An 8,652-nucleotide genomic window follows, 5' to 3' on the forward strand; every position below is an offset into this window, starting at 1 on the left:
TCTGTCTGTCTGTCTCTTTGTCTGTCTCTCTCTTTCATGCACGTACATGTCCTGCTTTAATCCAGTTTCTGACGAATGAAACTGGGTTGAATTTGTCCAGAGGAGGTCCGTTGAGGTCCACAAACAGGAGTGAAGACCTGCTGTCGTTGCGCAATCTGTTCCGCGTTGCCCGTGTTATTAACTGCGGAAAAGCACATGGCTAATTTGCATACGCGAGCAGGATTGGCTGGCTGCACTTGGCAAAAAACAGAACATATTTGTGAATAAATGTTTTGAATTTTAAATACTGGACATGTTGAGCTTAAAAACTGTCATAATCTTGGCGCTGATGGTTTGGTTTTTTCCTTTGCTCCTTTCTCCCCTGTCTAACTGGTTCTGCGGCTGATTATCGCCGATCATTTCAACCTGGTTCTTCCCCTATTTAGGTTGTATGCTTGCCTCCCATCAGCACCAGGTTATTCGTGTATTTTTGTGAGACGTTACCTAGCAATCTTTAGTCTGTCTGTATTCCCGATTGTGACCAGTTTCTGCCCTGAGGATCTCGAGTTTTGCCTTACCCCTGTCTGCTCTGTTTGTGGTATCTGGTTCTGGATTCTACCGGCTTCTGAACCTGGAACTGTCTTCTGACTTCGGCCTTGGATTTCCCTTCTGGACTGTTGCTGCTCGGCATTGGCTGGCGCTCGCTCTAGGAACTCTCTAGGAACGAGCTCCGCTCGCTCTCTAGGAACTCTGGGGGGCAACGCCCGCTGCAACTGCGGTCAAACCCTCCGGGATTCTGATGTTCTCCGCGAACAAACTGAAATTTGAATCAGAGATCCGCCCCGCAGCAGACGAGCAGCCCCGCGCACCTGTTATTAAATAAACGCTTTGAACTTTACCACTGCCTGTCTCGCTGTTCGCTGTTCTGGGTCCAATATTCTGAGATCATTACAAAAACATTTAGTGACAAAAAAATATTTTATTTTAAATTTTTTTTTTTACACAATTTAAGACCCCCTTTAAATTTTGCTTTTGAGGCTTTTCAACAAACATTCTGTCTGTAAAACTGCGAATACGTCCTTCTTAAAAACTAATGAGCGTAAAGCCTCTTCCTGCTCACATTTCCACAAAAACCTCAAGCCTAATGCTTCCAAAACTGATTCCAAAGCTGAGTCAAAAATCACCATCAGAGCCAGCGGTCCTTCACACACGACTATGCCAAGAGAGGGCCACTGCAGACGGGCTGCGGTTAGCCCTGGCTGCCGTTAGCCTCAGAGCTCCACTAGTTGCCGCGGTCCTCTCAACTTTGGAAATTGTTTTTTTAATTCCGCATTAAATCGCTAAATGGACCATATAGTGACACTTTAAAGTATAATATTCTGGCCTCAAATGATCTTAAAATGTACTTTTATTGAACTACAGCAACAGAAAAGAGAACTTTTAACTTTCAATAGAGCGCTCCATTGAAAGCTGCTGCTGCCGCAGAGCATGCTACTGTTCAATAGTTGTTGCCATCTTCCTTGTGCTTTCTCCAGTGTCGCGCAGCTTTGTTGTCACACCCTCAAAACTCCACCCGCTTTTCATCCAAAAATTCAAAGCACAGTCAGTTGGGGTCAGTTTACTAGGCTACCATTTTGTTTCAAAGGTCTCAATCTTAAATTGTGGTCTTGATGTTGCTTTTTCCATAATCTGGACTTTTCTAATTCTATCTCTCCACTGTGTAAGAGAGGAGGTTGTGGCCTTAACTGGGGACTGTATTATCCTGTTGTCTTTTCACATGTAGGGCCCTATAATTTCCGCTAAACACGGAATCGCGGAACTGGCAAATGAATGCGGAATCTAGTGTAAACGCGGAATTTCTACATTTGAAATGAAATTCTGTTTTTGTGTGGGAGAAGAATGTACGTCGGGGGAAATGCACACCGGGGGACGCAAATCTGGGCGACACAACCCCTCCCGCTCCATCATTTCCGCTCACCATCCCCCATCAAAACATTGAAAAAATGGCGAAGCGGCTCTCCACAGCTCCGCTTTCAGCGAAAAAGTTGAGAAACACGGCGCTAAGCCCTGAGTACAGAGCTGAGCAGTTCCCTCGATACTTTTACGTGTCAGGTGAACTATTGTTTTGCAAATTTTGTCAACATTCCATTGATTGGAAGCGCAGAAATACATACATAAAACGGAAAAAGCGGAATTTTCAAAAATTAAAACCAAAACAAGCGGAATTTGGGAAAAAATTAAACGGAATTTGGGAAAATATAAAACGGATTTTATAGGGCCCTACACATGGGCGGCAACTTGTTTCCTGCCAGACTAGATTTGGGAAGGCCTTTGATTTGCAGCAGGTTTACTATGACAGCATTCTCTTAGTGTTTATTTTCTCATAGAGGCTGGTCATTGATTCCACTCAGAGTTAATCTCGGAGCCTTAGATGTAATTATTTTATGCCTCTCTGTGTTGATTCTCTCCTAAATTTATATTGTTGACTTCAAATTTGATGGAATTTCAGTTTGATTTTATTTATAGAATCAGAGTAGAAGGCCTGATGCAGCTAAAAAATGTCTAAGCTTTCTGTTGTCTCGTGTTGATCATTAGTTATTGTGGCTTTAGCATTAAATAACAAAGCATGTTTTATTGTACTGAAAGGTTTATTCATTATTTTATCTTAAAGTATTGCAGGTTAGTTTCCTATAACATGAAACCAATAGAAATGCTTCCTTTTAGAGGGTGAACCGGTTTCTTTTTTTGTTCTTTTTTTTTTTTTTTTTTTTTTTTTTTATCACACGCTTAAAGCTACAGTGTGTAATTGTCAGCGATATCTAATGGTCAGACTGCAGCTTTCCCAACATCCGCATCACCTATTCTGTTGACTGATTAAAAGGTTTGTTTGCATAGATCGTATTAGAGATTTTAATTAGTCTGTGCAGTTTACAGTACATTTTACACAGGCCTAACTTGCTGGATTCACATTCAAGTGTAATGTCGTTCTCTACAGTAACTAGTTTGTCAGCTCTGTGCTTCCGTAGTTCAAAGATGTCTGCCTCCATAAATGGGGACCCCTGAAAGCAGATACTGATGAACTATGACAGATGGCAGCAGGTGGCAGCTTGCAGCGGAGCTGCTGAGACACGTTATGAGACCTTTCAGACTCTGCAGATGTATCCAGTCCCTTCATATTTCATCTTTTCACTATAGTATTTAGCATTTAAATCAAATTAACATTATTGGCACTGCTACTGAATCTGTCTGGAAACAGAGAAATTAGTAGCTGGCAGCTAATGGTGTGCTGCGGTGATAATCCCCTTTATTTTTTTAGTTTAATGCTTTTATTCCATGTGTTGATTAAAGGTTATATTAGTTATTGATTAAAGATGACAAAGGTTGTCAATATAGGAGGAGTTTTAGTCATTTTTTGGACTAACTGTTCTCTCCAAACTCCATCTTGTGAGGAGTGCTCTTTGCCTCCTCTATTCTTAGAGAGGAGTAATTGAATCTGCCGTGTGATCAGTGTTTTCCCCTGAACATCACACATGTAACATTTATAAAGGACTAAAAATGCAACTGGTATATTAACTCCAAGGAGCTTCTGAAGAGATCAATATATTTTAAGGCCACTGAGTGAATAAAACTTATAAAACCATACCGTAATAATAATAAATCTCATTACTTATTACAGTTAAGGTGTATTTAATTGAAATAAATAAACCTTAAGAGAGAGAGAAAGAGTAAACTCTCGTGTGTGCAATATACTGGGACCCTGTGGTACTCAATTTGCGCATATTACATGTGTGGACTTTTTACTGTATATGCATTTTTCTACAGACAGTTTTTTTTTTATTATTTAAAAAAAAAGCTAATATTATTGAACAAGTTTGAGTCCAAATAATTTTTATATAGGGCAAATTATTCATCCTGCTTTTTTATTTGTCAAATCTAATTTGATTTACGTATAATGAAAACAAACCAAACTATTCTCGCTTAACCATGTTGGAGCAAAATTAATGCTTTTTATTTGTGTGTGTATATATATATATATATATATATATATGATAATGGTCAATAATTTGGCCAAATATGTTTTTTTTGGAGGAACTTTTAATGTAGATGTTAATGCTAGTAAACGTGAAATAGATAAAAAGCTATAAAACCTCTTATTCCATATAGGTTAAACTAGAGGAGCTAAATGTATATTTAAAGACACCAACACCCTCGCTTTTTAGAATGTTTAGTGTAAATAATTAATGCCTATTTATTAGCAGGATGTTCGTGAATAAAGGTCTTGTTGTTTCTTACAGGCTCTTCTTAAGAAGCTAGAGTCCACCAAACCCTCACCTTGGCTTAGCCGAACCAAACTTCTGGCCGACCACCAGCGCCTGAAGGGATATGTGGGTGCTTCGTCATATCCTGCCTCTAGGACCTCTAGCAGTAGGACCAGAAATACATCCTCTGGTAAATTTCTTCATAGCTGATCATGATCAGTGTGTTTAACTATTTAATGACAACTTTTTCGCCCATAGAAAGAAATAAAGCATGTGGTGGACATTAAGTCTGCAGTTAATACTTTGTAGGTCCACTTTTTTGTTGCATGCGGTGCTCATGGGGATTGTTGATTTTAAATCAGAGAAAAGGAGGATCATCAGCAGTCTTCATAAAGTCAAGCTGCAGGTTTTATGATACATCTGAGCTGCTGCATCCAGATGGCTGCAGAGATTTAATTACCTCAAAGAGAGGACATTAAAGCCGTTTGGAGCAGCTGCAAGCTCTTACTGGGAATCACTTGTTCATTTATCAGTCACTTGTTTCATGCTAATTTTCCTACTGTTTCATAGCTTTTTAATTTTGATCATCTCCATCTTATTATAGTGCAAGAAATCATATCTCAATGAGGATTAAATACAGTTTCTGAATCTTGCAGACTATATAACTCACTTGTAGAAATGTTTGTGCTGAAAACGATAACTGTTTATGTCTAAATGAGCTAAAAGGGTTCCTCTTTCTCTCTCCCAGCATTAAGGAGTTCCACGGCACTCAGCTCCAGGGCCGCTCACCCTAATTCCAGTTCAACATCTGCTCCCAGCTCAAGCAAACTGAGCTCAAGTCGTCCTGCCTGGTGTTAAAAACTCATCTAATAAAGAGCATCTTGGTTCTTTCAAAGCACATTACCTGCCATTTGATGTTGATTAATTTATATGCTGCAAAGCTTAGGACATTTTAGCTTTTATATTGTTTAATAAAGCTGCTCTATTGTTTGCTTTCTTTTTTTGTTCAGTTATGCTGCAGTTTATGCTTTGATATCAAAGCCATTTAAATTATTACCTTAGTTTAACCTTTAAATACAATCACTTTTGCAGCAGATATTTTGGCTTCAACATGTAAGTTGTCACTTCACTTTAATGTTGCTGCTGTTTAATATCTGAACGGAAAAAGGAGTGGATGTTGTTTACAGATGTGATGTTTTTTTGTTTGTTTTTTTATTCTACCAAATGATTGTTTCAAAGCCAATAAATGTGTCACACATTTTTTTTTTTCAGGCTGTAGTAAAAAGATGACATAAAGCTATAAGATGTATGGAGCATCACATAGCTGTTATGTTGTTTTTGGGATACAGCATCATCTGAAGGTTTTAATTCTGATAGAACATGAAAATTAGAAATATGTTGGTATGTTTTATTGTAATTGTATATGATCGAGCAAAAAAAGCCACTTTGAGAAGTCCTCTACCATGCTGTCCTTGGTTTCCATCATTAGGAACATCAAGAACAACATGACTGGTCAGGAATAAAGTTAACGGATAGTTTGTAAAGCAGTCCACCAGACACTGCATATTTCCTACATTCAAACACGAAGGTAGCGCAATCATGATGTGGGAATGCTCGTCTTGTTCAGCTAAGAAAGAAGACGTATAGTTTGTAGAAAGATAACCTAAAAAGACTTTCAGCTGTAGCTGAAACAATAGGTGGTTCTATAAAGGATTCAAAGAAGTGAGTGAAAGGCCCATTGGTCAATTTTCTTAGTCTTCACATTAGCGACATAATGGAATATCAACAATTAAATAAGCTTGTAAATGTAATGTTGTATTTGTAAGGGCTGCTCTTTTTGGACCTTAGTTTAATGTTATGTTGGTTTTTTTGTTTTTAACTAATTACGAGGTTCTATTAGTCAGGTTTACCCATTAACACAGCGATTAATGAAAGCCAAACATGTTAGCTAAAGCAATGATCGTCACGACAACAGAGTCTGGATTATAGACAGTCTTTATTCTTAATAAATTAATGTGTGAGGTGGAATACAAGGGTCAGAGTAGTCACAGCATATCATAGGGGCCTTCACTGCTCCTTTACTCTAACAGGAGAAGCATTTGGCCTGTATTATAGTCTGTCTCATCACATCATGTACACCAGCTGTTAAAACTAAAAGACATCCTTTTAGTATATGGTTGATGGTTTTTATATACACGTGCAATGAAGCATAAACCCAGGTCAGGTACACCGATCCACTCCCCCCTCATAGCTGCTGCACAGAAGAGGTAGCCTACAAACCCAGATTCCTAATTCACCAGGTCGGTGTGACCATATCACAAAAAAAATAAGACTAATAAAGTGTAGGGGTTTCCTTGAGGGGTTGGGAGTGTCTTCTTAGACGGTGAACTTCTTGATCTCATCATAGAGCACCAGCACAAAGGCGCCACCCATGCCTCTGATCACATTGGACCATGCCCCCTTAAAGAAGGCCTTTCCTCCCTCATCTTTAAGGATCTTCTTCCAGCAGTCGATTGTGCCCTTGTACATGATATCAGCTGGGAGGAGATTTAAACATCTACATTAATATCTCGAATTGGTCAATGATTCAATAACTGCTGCAAGCAGGGAGAAACTCACCTCCTTTACGCCCGGACTGCATCATCATGCGACGTCTGACGGTGTCGAAGGGATAGGAAACCAGGCCTGCTGCAGCTGTGACAGTCTGAGCAATCATCCAGCTGACAAAGATGTGTGTGTTCTTGGGATCTGGCAGCATGCCTGTAGGAGGGAAGTTAAGGCATTACAAATGCACATATACAGCAGATGGAGGCATTTCACTGGTTGATGGTTGGTTTGTGCACCTTTTGCTGTGTCGAAGCATCCGAAATAAGCCGCTCTGTAGATGATGATGCCCTGCACCGATACATTGAAGCCCAGGTACAGACCCTTGAGGCCATCGGTTTTATATATCTTGGTAATGCAGTTTCCCAGTCCGGTAAACTCCCTCTCTGCGGTACCCTTGCCGATGTCGGCAGCCAGCCTCGTCCTGGCGAAGTCGAGCGGATAGACGAAGCAAAGCGAAGTGGCCCCAGCAGCACCACCGGACGCCAGGTTTCCGGCGAAGTAACGCCAGAACTGTTTCTTCTGATCCACGCCACCGAGGAAGATCTTCTTGTACTTGTCTTTGAAAGCGAAGTTGAGGGCTTGGGTGGGGAAGTAACGGATGACGTTGGCCAGGTTGCCTCTCCAAAAGGACAGGAAGCCCTGTTCCTTCGGGATTCTAACAACACAGTCCATGATTCCTTTGTACTGCATTTCAGCTGTGATCTGTTTGCTGGCATGCTGCACCTAAATGAGAATAAACAAGAGGGGTTTACACCTGGTGTGTTTTCAGAAAAAAAAATCTTTATTTCAACCTTTTTATTCAACAGAGACACTGAATTTCCCTCAGCTCCCAGGGATTATCTACTTTAGTTTGCCCAGTAGTCTAAAAGGCAAATCCCAGTCACTTGAAACTTCCCTGCGTATTGGATTACATCTTTTAGGTTAATTTTAGCAATTCTTTTCTACGTCATATTACGAGCATGTGTTCAAAAAGTACATTCAATCTAAGCAAAAAATATTCAAATAACATCATGGACAAATAATGTAACTGTTTTATTCTGATCCAACACCATTATACCTTCCCACCATCCCTCAGACCTGTGCGTAAAAGGATCTCCACGTTGATCCAATCATGTGCCATTACGCACGAGATCATATGAACCATCATCGTGCATAATGGAACTTTTCATCTTTTAACGTGATTTCCACATGAATAGGTTGTCAGTAATGCACCAATTACACACACTTTATGCACAATTAACAGCGCAACTCACAGCTGGTCCAGTCTGGTTACCTGCAGCAGCAGTTTGACTCTCTCAATGGGAGCAACAGCTGTTTTGGAGATGGCAGCGGCGATGCCACCGGCCAAAAAGTCCTTCATAAAACTGACCACCGCGTCCGACATGGTTGGTTGTTTTCAGTCTCCCCTCTTCACTTAGCTGTTCCAAATCTCGACCCAAGCTCCTCAAGGGAAACCGTACACCCCACCAAGTGGACTGCGCACCCCCTTAGCTGTTTCTTATATATCAAGGTCGTTTATCGCGAGAAGTTTAAGTGATGGATTTGCAGTTTGTCGAACAGATGAACGAGGCTGGAAAAATATCCGAGGTTAAAGTTCAGGTCATGCGCCATATTTCTGGATGGAAGTGGGGGTCGGCCTAAGCCGGGGACGTTTAAAGGACATTTGTGTTGGTGACAGATTATTACTATGATAAAATACGTTATATGTGATGGTTGTTGACAATTCCTACATTGGTCTCCCCCTCATTAACAGAGGAATCTATCTATCTATCTATCTATCTATCTATCTATCTATCTATGAGATATA

General features: G+C 40.3%; 2 protein-coding genes across 2 annotated transcripts in view; one reads left to right on the forward strand and one right to left on the reverse strand.

Annotated features, from left to right (window-relative positions):
* The window catches only part of cfap97 (cilia and flagella associated protein 97), a 13,000-nt gene extending 6,435 nt beyond the window's left edge, over window positions 1-6,565 (forward strand). The window contains exons 4-5 of the mRNA XM_015394964.1: window positions 4,275-4,428; window positions 4,987-6,565. Of these exons, the coding sequence (XP_015250450.1) occupies window positions 4,275-4,428; window positions 4,987-5,096 (264 nt within the window). The 3' untranslated portion in view covers window positions 5,097-6,565. The remainder of the gene's footprint in view (window positions 1-4,274; window positions 4,429-4,986) is intronic.
* On the reverse strand, window positions 6,218-8,330 carry slc25a4 (solute carrier family 25 (mitochondrial carrier; adenine nucleotide translocator), member 4). Its single transcript, XM_015394965.1, has 4 exons — window positions 8,119-8,330; window positions 7,082-7,568; window positions 6,858-6,998; window positions 6,218-6,775 (listed from the first exon to the last, which is right to left on the reverse strand). Exons 1-4 carry the CDS (start codon window positions 8,227-8,229, stop codon window positions 6,615-6,617), a joined length of 900 nt encoding a protein of 299 aa, XP_015250451.1. The 5' UTR covers window positions 8,230-8,330; the 3' UTR covers window positions 6,218-6,614.
* Window positions 8,331-8,652: the final 322 nt, after the last annotated feature.

This window comes from Cyprinodon variegatus, unplaced genomic scaffold (genome assembly GCF_000732505.1).
Source record: "Cyprinodon variegatus isolate N-32 unplaced genomic scaffold, C_variegatus-1.0 Scaffold715, whole genome shotgun sequence".
Classification (NCBI taxonomy): domain Eukaryota; kingdom Metazoa; phylum Chordata; class Actinopteri; order Cyprinodontiformes; family Cyprinodontidae; genus Cyprinodon; species Cyprinodon variegatus.